The sequence below is a fragment of the Phalaenopsis equestris genome, unplaced genomic scaffold, assembly GCF_001263595.1.
Source record: "Phalaenopsis equestris unplaced genomic scaffold, ASM126359v1 Scaffold000878, whole genome shotgun sequence".
NCBI lineage: Eukaryota > Viridiplantae > Streptophyta > Magnoliopsida > Asparagales > Orchidaceae > Phalaenopsis > Phalaenopsis equestris.
The window spans coordinates 1,741,269-1,768,833 of record NW_018165318.1 but is presented as its reverse complement, the minus strand read 5'-3'; the positions used below and the strand labels follow the sequence as shown (position 1 = coordinate 1,768,833).

The 27,565-nt window shown below is 32.8% G+C and overlaps 2 protein-coding genes across 2 annotated transcripts in view; one reads left to right on the top strand and one right to left on the bottom strand.

Annotated features, from left to right (window-relative positions):
• The window catches only part of LOC110032108, a 38,327-nt gene extending 25,576 nt beyond the window's left edge, over window positions 1–12,751 (bottom strand). Inside the window, exons 1-6 of the mRNA XM_020735624.1 lie at window positions 12,355–12,751; window positions 12,177–12,278; window positions 7,558–7,638; window positions 772–881; window positions 541–676; window positions 367–465 (exon numbers count right to left, since the gene is read on the bottom strand). Of these exons, the coding sequence (XP_020591283.1) occupies window positions 367–465; window positions 541–676; window positions 772–881; window positions 7,558–7,638; window positions 12,177–12,278; window positions 12,355–12,618 (792 nt within the window). The 5' untranslated portion in view covers window positions 12,619–12,751. The remainder of the gene's footprint in view (window positions 1–366; window positions 466–540; window positions 677–771; window positions 882–7,557; window positions 7,639–12,176; window positions 12,279–12,354) is intronic.
• The window catches only part of LOC110032092 (B3 domain-containing protein Os06g0194400-like), a 17,633-nt gene continuing 2,709 nt past the window's right edge, over window positions 12,642–27,565 (top strand). Inside the window, exons 1-9 of the mRNA XM_020735605.1 lie at window positions 12,642–12,666; window positions 18,046–18,330; window positions 18,521–18,565; window positions 21,504–21,652; window positions 21,768–21,869; window positions 23,629–23,663; window positions 23,775–23,937; window positions 24,085–24,291; window positions 24,607–24,689. Of these exons, the coding sequence (XP_020591264.1) occupies window positions 12,642–12,666; window positions 18,046–18,330; window positions 18,521–18,565; window positions 21,504–21,652; window positions 21,768–21,869; window positions 23,629–23,663; window positions 23,775–23,937; window positions 24,085–24,291; window positions 24,607–24,648 (1,053 nt within the window). The 3' untranslated portion in view covers window positions 24,649–24,689. The remainder of the gene's footprint in view (window positions 12,667–18,045; window positions 18,331–18,520; window positions 18,566–21,503; window positions 21,653–21,767; window positions 21,870–23,628; window positions 23,664–23,774; window positions 23,938–24,084; window positions 24,292–24,606; window positions 24,690–27,565) is intronic.

Below are 27,565 nucleotides of genomic sequence, written 5' to 3'. Positions count from 1 at the left end.
TATATATATATATATATACAGCTGCATTCAAGCGCCGCGTACTCAGATCAGTTGGTCGGACATCTGCTTGCCGGTTGTAAGTCCCCTCTGGTCTGGGGTTCGATTCCCCCTAAATGTAGGGTGTGATACTTGAGTTCTTAGGCGCATGAGGGATGGTATGGGCTCGTATAATAGCCTACGGCCATTCCTTTTGAAATAGTGTAGAGGTAAAGAGGGGAAGTGGAGAGACCAGAAAACAACAGAGAATCATCCAAGTGGTCCTGCAGTGTTACATGCTGCAATAAATGTGATGTTTGCATCTCTATAAATAATGCTGAAAAGAATCATATATTAAGGCTCTCACAAGCACATGAACATAATAACGACCTGAAATGCTTGAATGAGATCCCCCTTGGCAAATCTCAGGCTATCAACGGCACCCTGTCTTGTTAATTCCACAGCATGTACTAGGGCTTGAATATCAACCTGAATTTACACCAATCAAAGACCTAAACAGCAAGAAGCAATCCTGAAATTGTAAAAAATAAGTAGAACTTCTACCTCATCAAATGGTGGTGCTTCAAACAAACTCTCCTGTGGAACGGCAGGAGGATCACGCTCCTCAAAGAGCAGCCTCTCAGTAAGATCTGTGATAGGAGATGAAATGCCTCGGTCACGACAAAATACTTTATGGATGCTGCATTTTATTGAGCACAGGTAATTAGTACTTGAAATTATTCAAAATTAAAAATAATTGTATATCAAATTCAAATAGTATGAGAAAATAATTACCTTATAAGATACCTCAATGTTAACAAAAAAATTGGATCATAAGCATGTAATTGAAACCTTAGTATAGATGACAACAATCCAGCAAGATCATATCTTCTCCTTTCGGACCACTGGAACATTTAATACAATATATTTTAAACTCTCAAAGCCACCAACTTCAATAAAATAGTCGATTAATCAGAAAATATGGATATAGAAGTGTTATTCATACTCTAAGAATATCAAGCACATGCCTAAACTTGTATTTTATGATGACAAACAGATGCAATTTGTCAGACGCCATATTAAAGGGTCTGACCAAATTCAAACATTCACGACCACAGCTAAACAACCGCAAGACAAAATCATCAGCAAGGAATACACGCACATGCGCACCTCCACCACACAACAAAAAGAGACTAAATTGAACAAATAAAAAAAACTAGCAAGTAAGCCAGATGCCTTTATCATTTCCGTGAACCCGCAACTGCTAGAAACTTCCACCAGTCCAAATTAGATTTATGCCGCCACTTATTGCTTTGCATCAGAAACCCATAGAATTAACACCACCCTACTTGATTTCCAAGGCCACTGAAGCCAGGCTACCTCTCTTTCCGCCTCTCTTTCCCATGCATACCAATTTAAATAAAAAGGTTTCGTTCTTCTTTACGACTCCTAAAATCCTAAGTATAGTGTATTGAAGAGCCCTTAAGTTTGACAAGTTTTAAGATGATAACTTACACATTATGTTTGAGAATATAAGCACTAGACTTGCTAAACTTTTTAGCTATAAATATGAAAAAAAAAATGAATGACCCAATAAAATTTGCAACATCTGTATGAAAAACAACTTGAAAAATGTCATAAGTCTACTTAGTTGCACAGGCATGAGACATCATTATCAATAGAGGAAAAAGATTTCTCTATCTAGATAACTTTGCAAGGCAAAAGAGGATATTCCGATTTAAGTTTTCTGCATCCTAAAGCTGACTCAGCAATTATCATTCGTGCCAGCCCACTAGTAATAATAAGTTCGTGGGTTTTCCTTCCACTCCTATAATAGGTTTGAATTTTTAAATTTATTCTCCAGACCCTCTAAATTTTAGGTGTAGCTATGCACATTGCATGAAGTTTAAAAGATAACCACCCGAAGTTTACTCAGCATTACTAATATCCTCATCCAGCTAATGCATGTCATAATGCTCACAAGCTTACTTGAAATCTTTCTCATCTTAAAAATTGCCATTATTATTGTTTAGCCATTCATGTGCGTGATTTCTTCAAGTATTCTAAACAACTTCATCATGTTAATATAGAACCAGAAGTGCTTTCCATAGAATAGATTTCTCTTTTCTATTCCCTCTCCCCAGTAGTATTACCCCATCAAAAGCAATTTTACCGGATTTTTCCAGCTTGTAAAAACCCATTCCACTGTAAAATTCTTGGGTAATTTGAGAACAATTATAATCTGGATATCAACTCCTAAAGCTACCAAAATCATTAAATTTTATTTTTACATCTTCCATCATTTTAAAATGAATGGATAACTCTTCAAATTTATTCATGTATTCAGCTACAGAGCTTGTAAATTATTTAAATAAATTAATTCATCTAATTGAGAATTTTATGTGGTGGAAGATATTTTTTTCACATGAAGCTTTTTCATATCTGCTCAATTAGAGGTGGGTTCCCTGCAAATCTTTCTCTGTCACTCGAAGTTTATCCAATGCACATTAGCTGCCCAAATAATTTCTGTAAAGCAAACATGCCATAGCTTGAAAAGAAAAAATTTGAGTAAAAGCCCAAAATAGTAATAAGTGTTCAATTTAGTCCAAGAGTTCTATAATGCTCCAATTTAATCCCTGACTAATAAAACTTTTCCAAATTGGTCATAATCTGTTAAATTTAACGGTGGCCTACATGAATTGAAGGATATTTTTATTTTTTTATATAAATATTCAAAATTTATGGGATTTGTATTTAAATCTCTTTTTTATTTGTTGTTGAAAATTTATAATTTTTTTTTATTTGCATTAATAAATCTCTTTACAACAATTAACAGTTTTTGTCATATAAAAAATTTTAAATAATTAAGAATTAAGAAATAAGAGCACACTCAGTCTGAAATTATATGAATTACTCGATTTCAATTGAATTTTTAATTTTAATATTATTTATTAGAGAATGTGTTTTAAATAGTTAAAGTTAACTTGAAAAACTAATGAATGCATTTATTTTACGTTCAGAATATTATGCATGTGAATGATAAAATTATGTGATCGATGGGAAACCACTTATGTTCTTGCACAAATATTTTACAATATATATATATACTGTCTAATATTAAAATAAAAAAAATTCTTCCCTGCTAATTTGTTGGGAAGGGATTGAGTGAGAAAAAAAAAGTTATTTTATTTGATTTAAAATGTCAAGCTATATCTTAGTTCAAACGATGATCCAACAAAAAAAAATCATGTGAAAAATAGTGATGACTCTTGTGAAGAGATTTATCAATACAAACTAAAACTTATAATTTTTCAAAAGAATTTTATATAGAAACCATTTAAATTTTGAATAATTACATAAAAATTGAAAATACCTTTCAATTCATGTTGACCATTGTTAAATTTAATGAAAAATATGACTTAGGATCGATTTGAAGCAATTGTTAATAGTTTAGGACAAAATTGGAGCATTATAAAACTCTATAACTAAATTAGACACTTCTTAATAGTCGGGGGACTATCTTGGGCTTTTACTCTAAAAAATTTTATCCACATCATTACCCAAATTTACGGTCAATTCCACCATAAAATGATGATGTTTCATGATCAAGTCTAGTCAAACAACGACTTAACAAGAAAATAATATTCTTAATTAGCTCAACTTGGTTTGTTTGCAGCCTAAAATTTACACATAAGATAAAGTTCAAATATCAATCACAATTTTCTGTTGGCAATGTTTATAAAGTGATTGTCCTTTAGTAAATTAAAATAAGCTTCTTTCAAAATAACCAAACACTCCACCATGAACACATGAAATTCAAAAAACAATAAATCAATATTTAACTACCACATAAGCAACCAACAACCTTCCATATAGCATTCATAGGAAATAATTTTCAACACTACCTAGTAAATTTTATTCATGAAAGTCTTAATCCAATGGTTAAGTTAGAGAGAAGTGCTAATCCCAAAATTTATAAAAGTGCCAATTTAATCACCTGACTCTTTTAATATGGGAAAATAGTCCACAATGAGCACTATTTTAGCTCTCATTATAACAGTTTGGGGACTAATTTAGCACTTTTATAAAAGCTAGAACTAAAATGGCGCCATCTAAATAGTAGGGGACTATTTTAACACTTCACTCGGTTAAGTTGTAAGCCAAGTGAACAGAGTAAACTATTTTCTATAAAAGCAAGTCAATCCATAGAAAACTAACTAAACTCAAATAAGTAACACGCAACAATCGTCATCTAAAAATTATTATTGTTTGTGTGTGAAAAATAAACTATCTATCAAAATCATACGTTCAGCATATAAAGCAACATAAATAAGCATTCCACTTTATTGATGCAACGAAAATTCAATAAAAGGTAGGCTCACTTGCTTGTGTGCGCATGAGTGTGATGCTACGTCGTTGTCTCGCCTCAGGGCAATTTGGTCATTTGTGTGCACGTTAGTCTTTTATTATTATTGTTGTTGGGTATAAATAGGCTTATTGTGTTTAGGGTTAGGTTTACGCATGAGATTGTTGTAGTGAATCTTAGGTTTAGAATTTGTGAGAGATTTTATACCTCTCAAATTGTAGGAATTGGGAGAGATCGCATACTTCTCGAAGTGTAAAGTTTGTTTTTGTATTTGTATTAAGTTGTTTGGATTTTTAAAGAAAAATATCTGCTTTACCCTAATTTATGTGGAAATCTATGCTGATTTCTACATCGGATCATATCAAATTGGTATCAGAGTGTCAAACTAGGAATCTAGAAATAAAAGTAGATTATCTGCTCACAAAAAAGGATCGCAACTCTTGGAGGAAGGAAAAGGATCACGCAGAACTTTGGATATGAGTGCGATCGGGCTAGCAGGGAAGCGACTTCGGGAATACAAAGAAGGCAACAATGGTCTTGCGACTTCCAAAGAAACTTTGATTCAGTGGAGTAGGCAAACAACGGAATCACGGATTAAAAAGACCCTCCCACTCCATCCGCGCGAAGCAATCGCAATTGGTGCTTGCGAGGAAGACCAACGAGATCATGGGGCACAGAGAAGGCAGTCGTAATTGATGCTTGTGGGGAAGGTCGATGAGATCGTGGGGTATAGGGAAGGCCAACGAGATTGTGAGGCACATGAAACACCTTCATGACCTATTCTGATGGGCGTACATGAGGGTGATAACTACAATAAAACGCGATAAAGCTGGCTGGGAGCAATATAGTCACAATAAGAGCTTGTTGGGAGGGCAAGATATCTCATTTCTCGTGAAAAATGATGAGTTAAGCTTGTTAGAAAGCCTCAAGATTCAAATCGATTTTCAGATATGTGATTGTGGCATATATGTTTTGAAAACGATAGGAAAGAATGACAGCCAAAAAAAGTAGACGATTTAGTTAAATAGTTCGAGGAAGAGATGAGTCAAATCAAATCGAGGATTGAGGAAAAGTTCTCCACTATAGAAGGAAAATTTTCCTCCATGGAAAATCGATTTGAGAGCTGATCCGAGAGCTTGGAGAAGGTACTCAAGAGGTTTATCAAGATGCAATCCAACATCCCACTGGTGGCTCAATTTGCAAATCCCAACCAAGGATTAATCAAAGATTCCATGGCCAGACCAAAAAGAAGGGAGATCGAACGAGAGAATTATGAACAGGAAAGCATCCTACATCAAGAAACCCCTACTAGGGCTTTGATTGAGGGTGGATTAGAGATTTTTTATGAAATCAATTGGGTTGAAACATGGAGAAGAGATTACGTAAGAGGTATATAGGAGCATGAAGAAGAATGAAGAGAAGTATGGAGGGGATATAGCTATGATCGAAGGCAGTTTTACTCTCGATACAAGGGGGGAAACAGCGAAGGGAGAAGAATTTAGGGTACTGATGTTGGGGTTAAAAAGTTAAAAATCTCGATCATCGAGAAGGAAGACGCAAATGGCTGGGTGTATCGAGTGGAGCGATACTTCATAGTTAATGTGCTCGATGGAGAGGAGAAACACATGACTACAGGGTTATATTTGGAGGGAAAAGACCTATCCTACTTTAGGTGGAAGGAGGCTAAATATCCGGTCAGTTTGTGAGAGGAATTTAAGAATTGTTAGTTGGAACTTCAAACGTTTCTGAGTCATTCAGGAATGAGACCTACACGTGCAATTTTGTCTTAGATCAGGAAGGGACTGTCACGAAATATAAGAAGAGATTCGAGCTATTTGGGACGGTTGAGAGAGATTTTTGAAGAAGGATTGGAGACGAATTTCATGAAAAGCCTAAAGCTTGACATAAGAGGAGCACTTTGACAATTGAGACTGTGGTGATTGGGGGAAATGATTGAGCTAGCTCAGATGGTAGAGGACAAAAACCAGATGGAGGAGGCCACCAGGAGCAACATAAATGGAGTGTCGTACCACACTGCTACAACCACGACGATACTAAAAGCTCAGACAGTGAAAATCCAGAGAGAGGTTGTACGTAACTGGAATGATGGCCACGACCGATAGCGACAATCAATAGTCTTACAAAGACAGAGATTCAAGAAAAGTGTGCCATGAGAAGTTTACTCAAAGATATCGTTGCAAGGACCAAAAAATACAAGTTCTCATAGTGCATGATGAAGAGGTAAGGATGAAGAAAAAGAGACAGCTGTGATAAAGAAGGAACGCTCCCACTTTTTTCCACCTGATAACAAGATATCTTTTGTGGAGAGTATTGTTACGTCGGTGTCTAGCTTAAGAACAATTTGGTTTTTTGTACGACTGTGGGCAAGTTAATCTTTTATTATTATAGTTGTTGGGTATAAATAAGCTTATTATGTTTAGTGTTAGGTTTATGTTTGAGATTGTTGTCGCGAGTCTTAGGTTTGGAATTTGGGAGATATTTCCTACCACTTGAATTGTAAAAATCTACTTCTCAAATTGTAGGTGTTTATCTTTGTATTCGAATTGACTTGTTTGGATTATTAAACAAAAATATTTGCTTTGCCCTAATTTCTGTGAAAATTCATACCGATTTCTAAGTCGGATCATATCATGTGAGTGTGTGGTTGGAGATTCCACTTTGTATTTTTATATCATGTTAGACTTTTTTTATTGTTACGGCCTAAAACAAGATAACTTGCATTATTACTCCATATCAAATTGTCAAAATACAGTCAATTTGATGTACATGTTTATGAGTATGTTACATCTACTAGATAGAAAACAAATTAAAAAAAAATAAAGAAATAAAAATATTTATTTGAAGAGAAAAGTGTCAAAATGGCCGACTGACTCTTTCTAGGGGCCATTTTAGTCACAGAGTCGATAAAAATACCATTTTAGTCCTTAGACTCTTTTAATGTGGGTAAAAATTGTCCTCCCTGTGGACTATTTTTGCTCATGTTCAAAGAATTTGAGGACTAATTTGACACTTTTATAGACTCTGCGGCAAAAAATGACCCCATATTATAAATAGTCAGGGTACTATTTTGGCAATTAGCTCCTTAAAAAATCTTAAAATTTAAAGTAATAAATGGGCTGGATCATGTTGTAGCAGCTCTGCCAAATTACTGCCACTACAATTCTGCTCAATTAAAGCTGGCAAAACCTCCTTACCTCGTTTGCAACAGGAGAAGACTGGTCTTCTTTGTCAAAGATCAATGCCAAAAGAACATGCTTGAACTCTTCATATGCTTCCTTCAAAACATAGAAAAGATGTCTGAACAAACTATAAAAACGTTCATACAGAAAAGTTTAGAAATACAAAACAACCTTTCTAAATGTACAAGCTACATCAAACGAACATGAAAAATGATTATCCAAAGTATCCACCAGGGTTTCATTCAATGCATTGCTGCTAACATTAATATCTCATAAAAATATAATTTGTGCATCAATTATACCACGAGAACAGAGAAATGATATAATAAGCACTTCCCTAAAACCGAGAAAAATTAGTGTAACTTCTAAAGCAGGTTCCAAATTATCTTATTATGGGGAAGAAATTTAACATTAGAACACATTTCTAGGCAAACAACTTAACTTCAATAATATTAATATGTGGCAATTAAATTTTGAAATTGTGATACATAAGGGGTTTCCAGTATGATATATCATTCCTAATATTAATCTATAAACCTGATCTCCAAGCTCCAAACCAAGTTTTGCATGTAAATACTATTGACATTTGGACTTAGAAGCATGGTGCCTACGTTGAATTATTAACTAAACGTAACCAACTTTAAATGAACAAAAATAAAAAAAATAAACTCCACGTCAGAGAAAGATTTTCAGACTTTAAATAAATATGGAGAAAATAAATTTAAATATCAAGCACATCAACCAGCCACATCTAACCTTCTTAATTACATTCATGATTTTAAAAAATGTTAAGAGGTGTACGCCTCGAGGCATGCCTCAATATGAGGCATACGAAAATGCCTAGGCTTGTGCCTCATTGTCCCAAGAAGAACTACACCTTTTTTTTATCTATGTAATGTGCCTCGAGGCTTTGTCTCAAAGTGTGTGCGCGCCTTGAGCAATATTATAGAAGATGTGATCAAAGTATATAACTTCACCGTTATTAGAAAAAGTGTTGAATCATATTTGAATATTGTTTAAATCATGATCAAACATGGTTCAAACATAGTTCGAACAAGCCATGTTCAATCATGTACAAGGTTAGAGCATGAGCTCTCAAATGTTCGAACTATGTTTGATTCTCATTGGATCATGGATAGAGCTAGGTTGGAACATGATTCAAACATGTGTTCTTTGTTCTAAGAAATTTTAAACTTTTACTTTAGATTAACATTTAATATTAATATTTATAATCATCTTATTATGTTATTTTGTAGTTTATGATAATTAACGAAGTAATAAATACCAATGATTTAAGACATATATTTAAGAACTATTTTTTAATTTAAGAATTTTTTTATATTCTGATTACAGGCTTGTCTCGATCCGCAATGAGGCTTACATATTGTATCAATAAAGTAAAAACATCTTAGTTACTGATTTCAAATTTATTTTAACTTGATTACCCTCCTTTTTCCCGTGCAAGATGCTTGGCTGCCCGACGGATATGGCTAGTGAAGATCTACTTCATATTTAAAATAGATGGCATGACAAAATGATGCAAGTCTTGGATTACTAGTGCTACAAATTAATGCAATAGATAAAGATTACATATAACAAGTTTGAAAGCTAAGAATTCATCTTCTTCTATCAATTAAACAATTGAAAATTCAATTTGATTTACAGCATTAATGTTTTTTTTCTTTTTATAATTTAGTGTGTAGTTGTATAAATCTTGCATAATTACCTATGTAATAATAGGAAATAGTTGTAAACCATTAGGTAATTTTCTTATTTAAGATATAAGCAATTAGGTAATTTCTTTATTTAGGAGGTGGTATTCCTATAAGTAGATGAACCTTTTAAAGCATCAAAGTATGAAGAAAAGATTTTCCTCTCTTTGTTTATATTTTGATGGTATCAGAGCAGGAATAAAATTCCTGAAAAACCCTAGCCTTCTTTTTGTTCAGCTGTGAGAAAACGTTTCTTCCCTTTCTTCTATCATGTCTGAAAATACAAATGATTCTGCTACCTCCGCTCAGCCCTCCACCCTGTCGTCTGCTTCCGCACCACTCTCCTCTAGAACCACCGAAAATCATCCAGCCCAGATCACCACAATCCGGCTCAGAGGTGACAATTTTCTACGCTGGACACAATCGGTGAAGATGTACAACAATCGATGAGAATGTAACATTAGAGGAAGAGGGAATATAGGCTACCTAACAGGGGAAGTCCAAGAAAACTTCTCTATATTCTTAAGTAGTTACAATTATTTATGGAATTATCATAGTGAAAGAACAAAATTAGTAAACATGTCTATAAATTCAACTCTGCCACTATATTTTTACCAAGCCTAATTTTATACCCAAAATTATTATCACACCTATCATTTCTGCCAATCATATCACATCATCATGCCTTTCATATTTATCATACCTATTCTCACACATATTATCATTACTATATCTATGGGCATTATCATATCTACCAAACAATCATAATAACATAAAATCCCTACATGAGTTATATGACATAAGAAAGGACCTAATACATATAAGCCTAAATATGATATCAGGACACTAAAACCCAACACCATCCAATACATATATTCCCAAATTATAACATTATGCCAAAAAGGCCTAAAAATTAAGGATTCAAATACCAACATATACATCTCTATCTATATAAACTTAGATTTCAGAACAATGATGACTATGATGACAATGGTGCCCAAGAACACTTCTCTTTTTTAAAAATAACCATTACCTATTTAAACTCTTCCAAGAAGTTCATAGAAGGAATTAAAGAAAATCTTTTAAAGTTTTGACTAACTCTGCTTTCTAATGTAACAAATTCACTTGGACTGCTGCTCCTTTTGCTTCTCTAAAGCCAAATGTTGCATTCATGAGCCAACAATGACTTTTATAATAAATAAGTTAAGGATTTATTATAGCCATCTATCGATTTGTCTTCTCTTATTTTATGACTATTATTATCTAATAATCCCTTCTAAAATGTTCATAAGGAGAACTGAAGAAAACATTAAAATTTTTACTGCCACTAATTTCTGTTTTTGATGAAGTGGTGTAGATGGCTTGTCCTTTGCTTCTTTGCATTCCACTAAAGCATTCATTCTCCAACAATAATTTTAAAAACAAATGAGATCAGGATTTATGCTTCTGATTTATCAATCTATCCCTATAAGACTGGCCTGAGTTCTCTAATTTTTCGGCCATGTTTACCCATATATTCCTTTCTAAATAGTAGAAAAGGTACTTGAAGAATACCTTTTGAAGTTTTTACTTTTTTATATACTTTTCTACAAGCAAACATTACATGCATCCCCAAATGATCTATGAAAATGAATGAGTGTTTGACCTGAACCTCCATGATCGACAAAAGGTTAATGTGAAGATGCCTGTTGTGGTTTATTTACAAATTTCTCATGGTTTAATACCATGATATATAAATGTATTTCAATTTAATTTATACTACAGTCTATCGCATTAGTTTCTTATGGTGTTAAATTCCTCCATTTAAAACTTCACTCCCCTTCATTTTATTTATGAATTAAGAATGATGATACTTCTCAAAATTAGGGTGCGCATTATTTGGTTAAAATAAATAAACAAACCTAACTAAACAAGTTTGGTCGATTCGGTTTGGTTTCAAAAATGTATTTCACTTTTTTATTTTTAAAATCTCAATATTCAATTTTTGGTTATTGATTCACTTTTAATTTTCATTTAACTGAACAAACCGAAAATTCGAAATTATATGGATGATTCATTAAATTAAATTGATATTATAGTGTAAGATATGTAATTCTTGATGTTTGTTCATAACTGAACTCCAACTAACAACTAAATTTCAGTTTCTTCATTACCAAACCATTTAAACCAAACTAAAATTTGATTCGGTCTATTTCATTTTATCAAAATTTTTATTGGTTTGATTTTTTGGATTTTGAATTTATGTTGCAATCAACTAATTTGAAAACCAACCATCCAAACCAACCGAATGCTCGCCCCAACTCAAAATTATCCATTTGCTTTGATTATTTTTCAATTATTTACTACTTAGTTGATAGTAATAATTGGTGTTGTCAAATAGAGAATGATATGCACTGTTTTAAATAGATTTCTATGTTTATAATACTTCAGTTTTATACCTATACTGTACAACTGTTAACAAAAACCAAGCTATTCTAAGCTGCTATATTTGTCTGCTTAAACTCACCATTTCAGTGTTTTATTTTTCTCTCTACTCATACTAGTGCTGCTGATTAATGCTTTTAAGAATTATATTATTATAATGAACAAAAAAGGCATAGAATAGAAGATTGCCTCTCGAAGATTTTTAATACCAGCTGCAAGAAGCCCATAAACGTCTGAACGGTGATTCTCCTCCAATTAGAATTGTTATTGTTTGTTTAATTTTCTTACTGTTTTGCTCTGCTTCCCGTGCCAAGCATTGACATTTTGCCAAAAAAACATGAAAAACGCCAAAAACGGTAACACAATCAAACTTACTACGAGCTTCGAGATAGCAGACCAGCCAAAAAAGAGAATTATCAAGCCGCAAGCATACAAAAATCACATATCAAAACACACAACAAAAGAAAGAAATCAGTCTCAAAGCAGGGCATAAATTACCGGGTACGCATCGAGGGCGCAAGGAGCAAGAGCCAGACGAAGGCACTGAATGGCGGCATCCCGATCCTTCTCAGTCCCCTTCCTCAACAACTCAATAAATTTCTAACACAAATCACAAACAAGACAAAAGTCAATCCTCTGCCGCCGAAGCATCATCACCGTGCGAAGAAGGGCTTACTTGCTTCTGAAGCCGAAAGAGTATCCGGTGGTCCTCTAGCACCACCGGCACGTGCTCCCGAAGTAAACAAACAGCGCCATCGACGTCACCTGCTTCGATGCTTCGGCGGATCTGACGGATGAGAAGGCGATACTGGTAAGAGGAAGAAGAGGAAGGAGAGGAGGGGGAAGACAGTCCGGAGGAGTCTTCGATGAGGTGGTCAGATTTGGCAAAACTTGTGACAAGGGAATCCAAAGCCTCCCAATTCACCGGCGTTGATTCCATACCTCAAGCTCCAGGGGTCCCGAATGGATGACGAAGAGGGTCCAGAGGGTTAGAAAGAAGAAGACAGGGAAAGTATTTTTTTTATTTTTATTTTTCCTGGAATACGATAGCTGATTCTAGACAGGGTTGCGTAACCGGGAACGGAACGAATTACGAGCGCGACTAATGTATGGGTTTATATGTCTGTTGCCAGGGTGTAACGGTCCGAACACGGCAATTACAGACTCAAGCTTATATTTGACTCTTTAAAAAAATTAATGTTGGTGTTCTGACTTGTTTATATTGACACAAAAAGTATTCCTATTTGGCTGATTTACTGAACACGAGCAGTTCAGAAACAAAAAGTCGTTTCGACAATTCTAATCATGTTGTCGTAAGATATTAAGGGTTGGAGCAAGATTTAAATCTTATTATTTACATTAAGATATCATTTAAATATAATTTAATATATTTTTATTATATTTTTTTAATTAATAATTTTAATTGATTATAAATTTTTGTAGCCTTGTAGTTAATTAAATTATACACACACACACACACATATAATTGATGAGTAGTATTTCGAGTCAAAACGACCGAGCACAAACGAATAAATTGTTGTTCGTGTTCAGCTCATTTATATATCGAGAATAAAAAAAATGTTTGTGTTCGGCTCGTTAACTTAACGAACGAATTGAACACGAGTTGTTCACGAACAATGGGTCATTTTGATAGCCTTATCGGTTGCAAGGCACACATCTCGACCGAAAATACTTTCTTTTACTGGCATCACCCCATATCCCAACGAAATATATTCAAGCAATACTTCATGCGATAAAAAAGTTTATAAAGACTCAAATATTAATTTTTTTTTTCAATCATATTGTGCCTTATGAAGTTATACTACCTTTCAAATTTGGGGCATAATAAAATGATAAGTGAGAAATTTATTGTATATTCAATAGTGGCGTCAAAAATTGACCCGAATTCAGATCAACGTCACTTTCATATTTTTTTGGGTCATATGTTACTAATTTTATTCAAATTCTAAATATATTAATATATGGTTCAAGTTGATTCCCTTAATCATGGCTCTTTTTTTCGCATTAAATATCTTAATGACATTAAAGTTATATAATTTTAGATTTGTTAGATTTTTCTAAGAAAGATGCTCATGTTCACTATAAGCACATAAATGATTGTGATTTTTCAAATAATATAAATAGTTTTAAATTATCTTTTTAGCCATTATTTAGGCTCATTGGGATTCAAATTGAGTCACTTTTGGTGTTGTATTGTTTGTATCATTAAATCATTTATTATAATTGTTTTATTAAAAAAAGAGTTTAGATATTTTTAATTTAGTTTTGAAAGTTTTAATTCAACTACCTTAAGATTCATACTTGATCAAGTGATTTTTTTCTTATGTATTAATCTTTATCTCAATTATATACATATATAGTAAGCACATGACAATTACTAGCCATAAAATTTTTATTTGATTGTTATCTTATTTGTTCTTTCATTTAAGAGTACATTGAATATATACATGTACCTCATTTATTAAACCCTGTTAATTAAAATAATTATATAAACATTAGTGCAAGTGAGCAACATAAGCAAAAAAGGATATTATCTCAATGTTTATTAGTTTAACATAGTTTTTTTTGCTAATGAGCTTACAATTCCTTTAAAAGTATTGTAGCACTTACTATATGTCTACCTTAGTGCATGTAAATATAAGCTAATACATAGCTTATAACCAAATATAATAGTATAAAACATCACAAGAATAGAACAAAAACTAATTATGTGATACTTTATACTAAATCAAATCAAGTGTTGTTTATTATACCACCGAGAACATGGTTAATATGATAATTTGGGTATCTCGTATGTTTGAGATAAGACGGTTTATAAGAACACCATAACTTTAAACCCTAATTAAACTAAATTCATAATTCTTCAACTTATCAACTTGTAAAAAAAAATATCTTTAAAAGTAAAATTTACTTATAATTCTAAAGGACAACATTTAAAATAATACATAAGTGCATATAAGTTTTCAAAAAGTAAGTCTTAGTTTTGAAGTGTTTTTTTTTTTCAAAAGCTATCCTCAATTATGGCCTAAATAATTTGACTTTTTAATAAACAGTTAAGGTTGTATACTCTATATTACTTAGAATTGTGCAACAATAATATGAGAATTTTTTATGGCATGCTAATTGTCATCTTAAAATGAGTAGTTATTGATGACAATGATAGTCAACAAAATATAATCATAAGACTGATTATACCTTAATGCTTGATTTATTAACAAATAAAAGTGTTAGCTCAAATAATTCATGATATAACATGTTGATCAAAAAAAAATTTGAATGATTGCATGAATTTAGATTCATTAAACACTCAATCAAACCCATTTACCACACTTAGAAGATGGTATAGATATTCATGTGTTATCTCAATACCATCGTGCAACGGTATAAAAAAATGCTTAAGAAAATCTCTCCATAGGCCCCTTTTGTTTAGCTAGCAAATCATTCACACAAAACTATGATTGAAAAGTTAGTCTTATAGGATCAATATCATTACAATGTTGTTATCATGATGCATGAGTTAACAATTTAAGCTCAAACCAGAGTCGGCTTGACTCGTTTGCTCGTGATTTGACAGTGATGTGTATGTATGTGTGTGTATGACATATGAAAAGCTAAAGCACACTATCTTAAGATGTTTAGCCTCTTACTACTAGCATACCAATCATAATTGGCTACTTGTGAGTTCACAAGAAAAAGTATAGGAGGGTTTGATCCATATCGATGAAACCTAATTATAGACTATTGAGAAGAAATTATATTAATTAGAGTCAAGATCTATTGTATATTTTTATACTATATACCCATAACAAATGAGAATTATCAACTATACATCCCAAAAAGGTGTAGACAAAATAATTATTCAACTAAAGTTAGCTAATGACCTAATAGAATCATTGTATTATTATGTGAGGTTTTTTATAAGGAATTTTCTTATCAAATCACATTAAACATCATATCAAATTTTTTTTTTTAAATATAAAGCGTTTTTAATTATCATATTTAAAAAATTCAATAATTTCATGCTCAAACTTTTACTTCATAATTATAAACTTAAATTTCAAAATCAGTTTGAGTATTTCCTATGCATAATCCACTTAGGACATTAGCGACGTAATTAGGGTTTGAGAATACCTAATTAAAATAATAATTAACTTAAAAAAATATGTTAATAAAAATAAAATCTTAAATAATTTTAACTCCTAACCTAACACAAACTTCAAAATTTCATAATAATTGAACCACGACATAAACAATCATGAAATTTTAATGAATTGTTCACCAGAACATCAGTGTTTAGTTAAGATTATAAGTAAATTCAACCTAACCTAAATCTAAAGCGTTTAATATAAATTATTCCAAACAAAAAATGAGTTGTTTTATTCCTCACCTGTCATCGCTAAGAGTGACACCGAGCCTCCGCTAAGTCCGGTCGAATCACCACTGCCACTGAGATCCTTGCCATTATGGAAGGAAATTTGGGTGAAACTGTTGCCCTTCGAGGGAGAACCAGAGAGGGAGGAAGAGAAGAAGAGAGGTTTTAGGCCTTTGGGTTCAAAGAAATTAAGAGTTTTGTCGGATTATTGACAGAAAATTTGACTATAAACTTTTATTGGTTGAATTCAATCAGTAAACCAGTCAACTTTAAGTATTTCACTCATCGACTAAAAATATCAGCCATTTTTAGTTGATTCATTAAACTGACTACAACTTTAATCGGCCATTGAGCCGTTAATTTAATGCTGGAAATTTAACTAGTAAATCAACCAAGAAAAAATCCGTTGAAAATATCAACTGGTATTTCAATCGATAAAGCAAGTTTTCATTTAATGACTAAGAAGTATATTAAATTGAATGGTTTGATTCCTGTGAGCAGAGTTTTTGAAAGTTTAATAAATATATTGTTAGCTCTTATCATATGCTTTCCTTTTACCACTAAAAGATTTGAACATTATAAGGATGCTTTATATTAATGGTTAGGTTATAATACTATAATGTGAGAGCTTATTCCTTTAGATATCTTAAAGCGTGTGATAAAGTTTTTCTTACTCGTGTATTGAAGCTAACTATAGATATTTTGAAAAAAGATATGAAGTCATATTTATGTTGTTCATTGCGAGGCCTCCATTGATCAAAAGAGTTCGAAATATAATGAGATGAACTTGAGACACATGTAATGGCTTAAGTTGATAATTTATAATGATTTAGATATTTATTATCACCCAAATAAAGTTAAAATCTCGAGCAAGAAAGCTTATACTTATATAAATTGATAACTATTAAGGAGAAATAAAGAATAACATGGCAAACTTCATAGATATGTATTTTAGTTATTAGATGGTAAATGCTAAACATTAAAAACTTGGTGGTTTATTACATGAACAAATTAGCTATGATGTTCGGGTAATAATGACTAGATAATGATAAACAACTTACGAAAGCTGAGTGATTAAGTGATAGTAGTTAGATGTTGATGATAATCAAATGAAAAAAAAATCATGCAAATGATAATCAAATGATAATGATTACTAGAGATGATTGTTAGTATCAAATATCTGATAGAGTTTTATAATTTTTTAAACCTCTAAGTTCTCTTCAAATTCACATCAATGTCATTTCCATGTGCAAAATGATGATTTATTTATAATTTTTTAAGGTGACTTGTTACTAATTTTATTCAAATTCTAAATATTTAATTATCAGGCCTACATTGTGTTATGGTATGGCTCATATACCATATCGGGACAGACGCTGGATCGAAGCGGAGCGGAGCGGAGCGGAGTGGAGCGGAAGAATCTGTCCAAATCGGGAAGTTACGTTATATGGGTTGGGGCTATACGGTACAGGGGTAATTTGGAAATTACATATTACTGTAGGGCTTACTCTAGGATTATAAATAGACCTGTTTGTAATCCTAGGTCTTTCAGAGAGTTGAATTTTGTATTCTATATTGAAAAGGAAATATTGAAAAGGAGGTCGCAACTCTGCTCCCGATGACGTAGGCATCTTTGCCGAACCTCGTTAAATCTATGTGTTCTTCTGGATTTGTGTCGATTCCTATTTTTCTTCGCCCTAATTTTCTCAACAAGTGGTATCAGAGCTAAGGTTTGAGGGCAAGGAAGAAAACTGCGGCGGCGCAGGAAGCAAGAAAACGATTTAGGGATTTTGGAAGGAGAAGGATCTGCCTGGCTTCGGTTCGGAATCAAGGAGGTAGGAGTTCGCGGACGCAGATTTCTGCGGGTCAAGATCTGCGCGAGGTGCTCTTCACGACGGGACTAGGAAGAACGCGCGGGTTTTCGGCGAAGTGTTTGCGTGGGGTTCATCCACGCGACAAGGAAGCTTTGCACAGGAGGCATCGCAGGGCAGCGCAGAGGGAAGCTCCGATTTGGCGCTAGAAAGGAAGGTTCGCACGAGAAGAAGGCAGAAAAGGAAAGGAGCGGGCGGGCTTTGCGGGCAGGATGCATCGCGCAGAAGGTCTGCTGCCTGGAAAGGAAGCTTCGCGCCGAAGGAGGCCACAGGATCGCAGAAAGGAAGAATATTCCATCTTTGGCTCCGGTGAAGGCTGCTTCCAAAGGAATTTCTTCTGCCTGCTTGATTGGAAAGGGAATTGAAGGCTGCTGCATTGGAAAGGGAAGTAAAAGCATTTAATTAAGGGAAGCCTAATTAAACAAATTTAATTAAATAAAATTTCTTAATTAATTAAGGGAAAATATTTTCTTTTTCAAAAAAAAATAATTTCTTTTTTCTTCTTTCCTCTTAAAAAAAAAAAGGTCTAAGCAAGGATTTTTGCAGATGAATTTTTTGCAGAAAAGTTTTTGTTGCAGGATCAAAATTGTTCGCAAGACAGATGGGCTCGCGGGAACGAACAGGTGCGTAGCAGTTCGGGTAAAGGGCTATGGCAGTTCGACGAGTTATGCTTCGGGGAGTTCGCGGTAGAGGCTGCGTCGCGATTTTGAGGCGCAACAATTCATGAACCTTCTGGAGTTCGCGAACAGGAGTTCGTGTGCAGTTACCGCGAACAGGAGCGTTTGCAAACAGAGGAGTTTGGTGGTGTTCGACCAGCGGAGTTTGCAAATTCGTCGCAGGTGGAATTTGCGACAGGTGGAGTTCGGTAGGGTGCTGGCGAGCGAGTAGACGCGATTATTCGCGAACAGTGGTTTCGCTGAGGTATTTCGCGAAGGGTTTGGCTCACGGGACAACAGTTTAGCCGAGGTGTTGGCGCGAACAAGAAAAGTGCTTCAACCCACATTTGTGCATAAGAAACTCCATGATATTTTTCTCCTAAGGGGCTGGATATTCGCAAGGTGGAGATTTTCTCCTAAGGGGCAGGATGTTCGCAAGGTGGAGATATTTCTCCTAAGGGGCTGGATATTCGCAAGGTGAAGATTTTCTCCTAAAGGGCGAGATATTCGCAAGGTCGAGATTTTTCTCCTAAGGGATTGAATATTCGCAAGGTGGAGATTTTCTCCTAAAGGGCTGGATATTCGCCAAGGTGGAGAATTGTTAGGTATGCCTCATAATACCAGAATTTGGAGTCTCTTGGAATGAAGAGAAGTCTCTTGGAATTAAAGAGGTGTGTCTCTTGGAATTTAGTGGGCTGACATCAGCGTGGGCGCAGCAGAAGCATGGTGGCCCAACCCACAGTGGTGCAGGTGTAACTCACAGGTATTTTTCTCCTAAGGGGCTGAATATTCGTCAAGGTGGAGATTTGTTATGGTATGACTCATATACCATATTGGGACAGACGTTGGATCGAAGCGAAGCGGAGCGGAGTGGAGCGGAAGAATCTGTCCAAATCGGGAAGTTACATTATATGGGTTGGGGCTATACGGTACAGGGGTAATTTGGGAATTACATATTACTGTAGGGCTTACTCTAGGATTATAAATAGACCTGTTTGTAATCCTAGGTCTTTGAGAGGGTTGAATTTTGTATTATGTATTCTTTTCTGAATATTGAAAAGGAGGTCGCCGCTCTGCTCCCGAGGACGTAGGCATCTTTGCCGAACCTCGTTAAATCTCTGTGTTCTTCTGGATTTGTGTCGATTCCTATTTTTCTTCGCCCTAATTTTCTCAACACATTGATTCTTTCAATCATAAATATTTTTTAGTGTTTAAGTATCTTAATAATCTTAAAAGTATATAGTTTTAGATTTATTAGATTTTTCTAAACAAAACTCTTATGTTTACTCTAAAAACATAAAACTAAATGATTATTAGATTTTTCGAATAATATAAATATTTTTAAATTACATTTTAAGCCATGATTTAAGGTGATCAGGATTTAAATTGAGTCACTTTTAGTGCTATTAAGTTTATACCATTAAAATATTTTTTTTATAATAATTTTATTAAAATCGGAGTTTGGACATTTTTAAGTTAATTTTGGAAGTCTTAATTCAACTACATCAAAATTCATACTTGATCAAGTGATTTTTTTATTATGTATTAAACCTAATCTCATATTTATATAGATAAAATGATTTAAGAAACCATATATAAATTTAAATTACAAGCCATAAACTTTTTTTCGTGATTGTTATCTTATTTGTTCTCTCATTTAAGAGTACAATAATAAAATATGTACATATAACTCATTTATTAAACTTATTACTTAAAAAAAATTATATAAATATAAGTTTAGAGCGAGCATCATAAGCATAAATGAATTTTCTCTTAATATTTATTAGTTTAATATAATTTTTTTGCTAAGCAACTTACAATTCCTGTAAATTTAACACTTATTTTGCTAAAACATAGCATATAACCAAACATAACAGTACAAACACATCAAAAGAATATGTCTACTATTAAATCGACTTATGTTTATTATAACAACTAGAACCTAGTTTATATGATAATTTGTATAGTTCATATGTTTGAGATAAGCATGTCTACAAGAGCACCACGACTTGAGACTCCAATTAAGTTAAGTCCATGTTTCTTTAACTTGTTGAATTGCATATATATATATATATATATATGAAATCATGTTAAAAATATATATATTATCCTAGTAAAGAGCCAAACTACTTATAATTTTAAAAAAATAAAATTTAAAATATTACATCAGTACATATAATTTTTTGAAAAAATAACTCTATTAGTGTAATATCTTTTTTTTGTTTTCTTTGAAAATTTATCCTCCATATGGTCTAAATAATTTGAAATTTTAGGAAAATATTGAGGTTGTATACTCTATATCATTTGGACTTGTGAAACAATCATATGAGAATTTATAATGGCATGCTAACTATCATCTTAAAGTGACTAGTTATGTATTACAATGATAGTCAATATATTATAATCATAGGCTTAATTAAGCCTTAAAGCACAATTAATTAACCAATAAAAGGTGTTAACTTAGATAATTGACGAATAAATACATGTTGATCGACACAGTATTGAATGATTACATAAAATTAGGTTCATTAATCACTCAATCAAACCCATTTACAAAAATTAGATTAAGGGCAATTAAATGGGTCCAAGAAATAGAAGAACTTCATAAATTCATTATATTAATATAAGCTTGCATTATCATTTCTAATAAAGACGGGAAACGGTGGGGCCCATACTGCCTTTCATCTTCAGTCGATTTGAAATTTGAATTGCATCCACGGTGTTAAGAATTCGACGGCTAGGATCCATTGTGCATCGGCATCATCAAAGGTAATTTTTTTTTTCCTACTATAAAGTACAGTGGTCGAAAGGTCCCTGGAGCAGCTGATCCTCCGCCTCCCCTCGTCTTCTCTTCCATTTCAATTTTTGTCTGCTCTGCTTTTGCTCCGTTCCCTGTGAGCGGCAGATGGCGACGGCGGCGGCGGCGGGGGGGGCGTCACTTATGAGGAGGTCCGCCGTAGGAAGCTGGAAGAGAACAAGAAAAAGCTGGAGGAGCTTAACCTCGGCCACCTAACCATTGCACTGCGCGAAGCTGTTTCACCCAAGACCTCTCCAGTATCGATCTAGTCTCCCCTCTTCCTTGTCAACTTTGTGTTGCTTCTAGTACGATTGCTTATTTGCTCGCTTGTTCTTTCTGGCTTATTGGTTTGCTTGATTTTGATTCAAACAGGCGAAGCCATTAAAAAGAAAGGCCCAGTCGCTTCCGGGGCAATTTGTGATTCGCAGACGCTCTGATCGAATAGCTAATTTGCCCGAGCAAAGCTATAAAGAGGTCGTATTAACTTTTGTTTTGCTGTTTCTTTTATCCTATAACAAACCTTTTGATTTTTTTTTTTTTTTTGGTTAAAACCCTGTGAAAAAAATAGATGTTCCATTGCTTTATAAGGCTTCAATGGTGGTAATGTTAGTTTTGAAATCTTGGGTTTTAGCAGGATTAATCAGTCTTAAACCTCTGGGAGCCTGTGCAGTTTGAGTTTAGCTTTTGGTAAAATGTTGTGTACAGCTCTTGCCCAGAAGTGTCTGGGAACTTGTTTAGACACTAAATATTTATGTAACATTTTAATTTCTAAATCACATAAAAAAATAAAAACCTTAACTTATTTGAAGCAAAATACACCTTTTCATGTGTATATTTTGATTTGATTCAAACACTGAGGGGCTATATGGTAACGGATTTAAGGATAGTTAAATCTTGTAAGACAAAAAGGGTTATTTTTAAATATAGGATTTTGTAAAACCATTTTTTTTTTCAATTTCTTCTTAGTTTTGTCTTAAATCCCGGATTCATTAAATCATGCCAACAAGAGAATTTAATAAATCCAGATTTACAGGATCTATTAAAGCTGTTAAAGCGGTTGCCATAAAACCCCTAAGGTATTTATGTGAAAATATAGGTTTTAATATGTAAATTCATTAGATTTATGTGGAATATATGCTGTATATAAGCATAACATTAACCATTAACCATGTACATTTATTAGTAGCCCAAAGCCAGAGAAGATCTATGTCATCTTGACAGCCACTTGATATTCATCTAAATGGTGGAGCAGTTTAATATGGTGGTATAAGTTGATAGAACACATAAGTTTTATGTGGAAGAGTCTCAAGGGTAAATATGATAAATGCACAAGATAATAATAAATGGGATTAAGCAATTGTAAGAATAGATTAGAATTTATCTTGTGCATTTGCTATTTTCTTGTGGAAAAACCTGAGAAACGGGAAAAAATCACGGATGCATACCACATAAAAAATTCATTATGCAAAGGAAAAAGTACATATAATTTCACCACTCAAATCTTCTCTGTACAATACTAGAACCTAAAGATTATTACTCCAAATCCTCTCTTGATCGCGCGAGAAATCACACTCTCTGACGCAAAGACTTCATAGCAGAGATTGAAGTAGTCAGATAGGCTAGGTTAGCGATTGAGTTGGCTCAGTCCAACGAAGTCAACTAAGCTTAGTCAGCGGAGCCAGAGGGCGACTGAACGATAAGTCCTCACTTGTAAAATATCAGAAATATCCTATTATAGACCCTCACCAAATGGGGCTAAAAATGTAATATCACTATTGCACCAATTTTTTATAAAGAGGGGAAGCATTTAATGAAGAGACCACTATTTCCATTGTTTATGTCTCCCTTTTTCTCCTTTTCTAACGCTCCATTCCTTAGGTGTGATTCACAGACAAATTTTGATTCAACAGATATGAAAGGTTTTGGTGGTAGAAAAGTAAACATTAAAGTTTAGCTATTAGATATCTAAACTTAAGCTCATCTTAAATTGTTATAAAGGATTACTGATACGGGTTTCATTAGAAATCGCGTGCATCGTAGAAGATTTCCATGAATTTTCTTGAGCTTATGTTTTTTTATTTATTTTAAGAAAATAATGCTCAAAATTAATGCCTTGCAAGTGAAATGTAAAAGGATTTCATTTAACTCTTCTACATACATATGCCAATTTTTTCAAACTAATTCATAACAATATTTAAAAATTTAAATTTTAAGAGACTCATCGGTGTTGCAGGTACCTTCTTTTGAGATTATTGTACGGCCTCGCAGGTTTGTAAATCTTTCTGAATATAATGAAAACATCCATAAAATGATTCGAGGATGACCTACCTATCATATTCCAACCCACACATTTCCTCATGTCAATCTTTAAATTTTCAGAGTGTTTAGGAGAACAGATCTGGCAAATCGTGTGTATGCTTCAGACGAAGCCCGCGAGTACGCAACAGAAAAGGCTCTAGAGCTTCAATCACAGCTCGATCCGACCCATCCTAGCTTTGTTAAGCCAATGCTGATATCTCATGTCACTGGAGGCTTTTGGCTGGTGAGAATGTTGCAACAAAAAAAAAATTATAGAAAACTCCTTTTTTGCTGCTTTTCTAGTTCTATCGGGATTTTATATTTAATGTTAGGTAGATTTACATACGTACCACTGAATTCTTATGTATTTACCTATTACTTTCTCTAACAGGGCCTTTCGAAGCAATTTTGCACCTCTCATCTGCCCAATCGCGATACATGGTTTACTTTAATTGATGAAGACGACGAGGAAACACAAACTCTTTACTTAGCTCCAAAAACTGGGTTAAGTGCTGGTTGGAGGGGCTTTTCTATAGCTCATGAGTTGGTCGATGGAGATGCTCTAGTATTCCATTTAATTAAACCTACAGCATTTAAGGTTATTGTGGCATTATTTTATCTGCTAATAATCTTCTTTACGGTAGTTTTAAAGCTTTGAAATTAATTTCATCAATTAAAAGAGTTAGAATTGTTATGTTAGTGGTCGGTATGTCAAAACCATTTGGTAAGTTTTAACTTTGTTATGTTTAAACTTTAGCTCCAATGAAATGGTTTACTAAGCTTAACCACTTTTAAAAGAATTTTTTTTTTGTCATAAAATGTGATGCAATTTTTAAATTAAAACGTGCAATGTTTTTATTGTTATTCAAGCAAATATGTTCCCGTTAGCCTTTTAATTTTTTATTCCTTGTAGGTCTACATAATTAGATGCAGTGGCTTTGATGATAGCAGTTGATGTAGCTTCAGTAGCATCAGGAGCAACAGTGCTTGCAACCAGTAAGTTGTGTGTTAATGATATTGCTGATCCACCTCAAGCATGTTACACAAAAACAGAATTATTAATTAGTAATTAGTTGCTTTCACTAGAGTATCCTGTTAATTAATTTTTAAAGCATTTTAGAAATAAAGTAAAATATTGGGCAGGCAAGGGGCAGTTATTAGGTTACTTTATTGTTAAATTAATATGCAGGTTATGTTCTTAAAATATGAAAATGATTAATCTATAATGTTGGGTTGGGATATAATTGTCTAGAATAACCTTTCTTGAGAGCCCACATTAGATGGAACCTCTTGCATAGAGTGCATCCTTTCTTATTTCTTTGTACTTTGAAAATGTTTAATTGGTTTTTCTTCCATTTATTTTGCATTTAAAATATTTGTTAGTGGAGTGAACTCAATGCATTAAGAAGCTTTGCTGAATTTTTTAGATCCTTTTTTTCCTCATTGTTAATTCGTGAATTATGGTTCATAGGAAGATAATTGTCTTATGTATTAAAAAAACTAAATGAGTTGGCTAAAAACTGTAGGTTTTAAACTTTAGTATTCATGTAGGTGTCGCACTAAAAATGATGTTGGTGTAATTATAGATAATAGTTAAAAGGATAATGCTGTAAAAATTAATAGAATTGAAGATAGAATTATAGCTCTAAAGATTGTTGTTGATATTTAGATTTTTAAAATCATAAGTGTGTATGCTCCTCAAACAGGTTTAAATATCGATTTAAAAGAAAATTTTTGGAATGACTTAGCCAGAGTAATACTTATGATACCTTTTGAAGAAAAAAAATTTATTGGAGGAGATTTAAATGGACATGTTGGTAATGTGGTAGAAGATTTTAGAATTATTCATGGTTTCTATTGTTTCGAAGTGATTAATGAAGGAGGTAGAACCATACTAGATTTTGATAGCATATGATTTTGTTATTGCTAATATTTTATTAAAAAAGATAAACATATTATTATTTATAAGAATGAATCTAATAAAACAGAAATTGATTATTTTCTTATGAAATTGATTATTTTCTTATGATTATTTTCTTATGAGAAAAAGAGATCGTCGAGAGTGTAAAAATTTTAGAATTATTCATGGTGGCTATTATTTTGAAGTGATTAATGAAGAAGGTAGAACTACATTAGATTTTGATTTAACATATGATTTTGATATTGCAAATACTTTATTAAACAAAGATAAACATATTATTACTTATAAGAATGGATCTAATAAAATACAAATTGATTATTTTCTTATGAGAAAAAAAGATTGTCGAGAGTGTAAAAATTTCATTCAAGTAAAAATTTAAGTACTCAACATCGATTATTAGTTTTAGATTTTAAGATGAAAAGTTATAAGATTAATAATATAAGGAATCATTGTCTTATAATTAGATGAGGGCACCTAAAAGATGCAAATAAAATTTTTTTTATTAGTAAACTTCAAGATTTTAATATTTGAAATGTTCATGAAGAAACGAATTCCATGTCTGATAAGAGAACAAACACCATTAAAAAGTGACAAAAGATATATTTATAGAATAAAAAGGAAAAGTTTTTATAAATAAAAAAAGTTAGTGTTTGAATGATAATGTGCAAGAAAATATAAAATTTAAGAAATTGTGTTATAAAATTGGTTTAAATGTAAAAGCTTAGAGAACTGAGAAAAATATAACGTTGCCGGTAGGAAGTCTAAGAGAACAATTTGTGACATTAAAAATTCTATTTTTAGTAATATTTATAATAAATTGCTACTAAAAAGGGTGACATCTATAAGGAAAGAAAAGAAAAGTAAAGATTTAATTTAAGTAAAGTGTATTGAAGATGAAGATAAAAAATGTTTTTTTTAGAGAAAAATATTTAATATAGGTGGGTGAGCTATTTTGATAAAATTTTCAGTAATGTTCCTGAAAATACAATTGACCTTAGTGATCTTAATATCGTTAGTAATAATAAAATATTTTACTTTTACTTGTCGTATTACTGAAAAATTAAGTGATGAGGCTTTAAAGAAAACTAAGGGTGATAAATCAGTAGGATATGATAATATCCCAATTGAAGTGTTGAAATAGGTAGGAGATTTGAGAGTCTTTTTGGTTTACTAGACTCTTTAATATTATTTTAAAAAGTAAAAAGATGTTTGAGGAGTCGAAGAAGAGCATTTTGGTCTTCAATTTTGAAAATAAAGGGGATGCACAGAGTGTGCAAATTATAGAGGAATTAAGTTGATGTGTCATACTTAGGGTAATTGAACATAGATTAAGACATAATACAAAGACTTCTCATAATCAGTCTGGATTTATGCCGAGCAGATTTTCTATGGAAGCTAAACATTTATGGAGAGGTTTGATGGAGAAGTACATGGAGAATAAGGAGGATATACATATGATTTTAATTTCATTAGAACAAGCTTATGATAAATTTCTAAATGTAGTCATTTGGAGAGTTCTAGAGAAGAAAGGTGTTGATATGACTAATATTCAAGTCATTAAAGATATATATACTAGAGCTAGAGATGTTACTTGTGTACGAACAGATGAAGGATTGACCAAGTATTTTCCTATTTTAGTTGGATTACATCAGGGTTTGGCTTTAGGCCTATATCTTTTCGCTTTAGTTATGGATGCTTTTACGGGACATTTAGAGGAGGATGCACCTTAGTGCTTGCTTTTTGCTAATGATATCTTTCTTGTGGATAAGACTGAAGAAAGAGGTCGGTAAAAACTTAAATTATGAAGGTTTACGTTGGAGTCTAAAGGCTTTTGTATGAGTAGATCTAAAATTGAATACATGAAATGTAATTTTAGTAATAGTAGTTCTAGTGACAGTTGTAATTATGGGTGATCAAATCATTAAAAGGCGTGAACGTTAGATATCTCTAG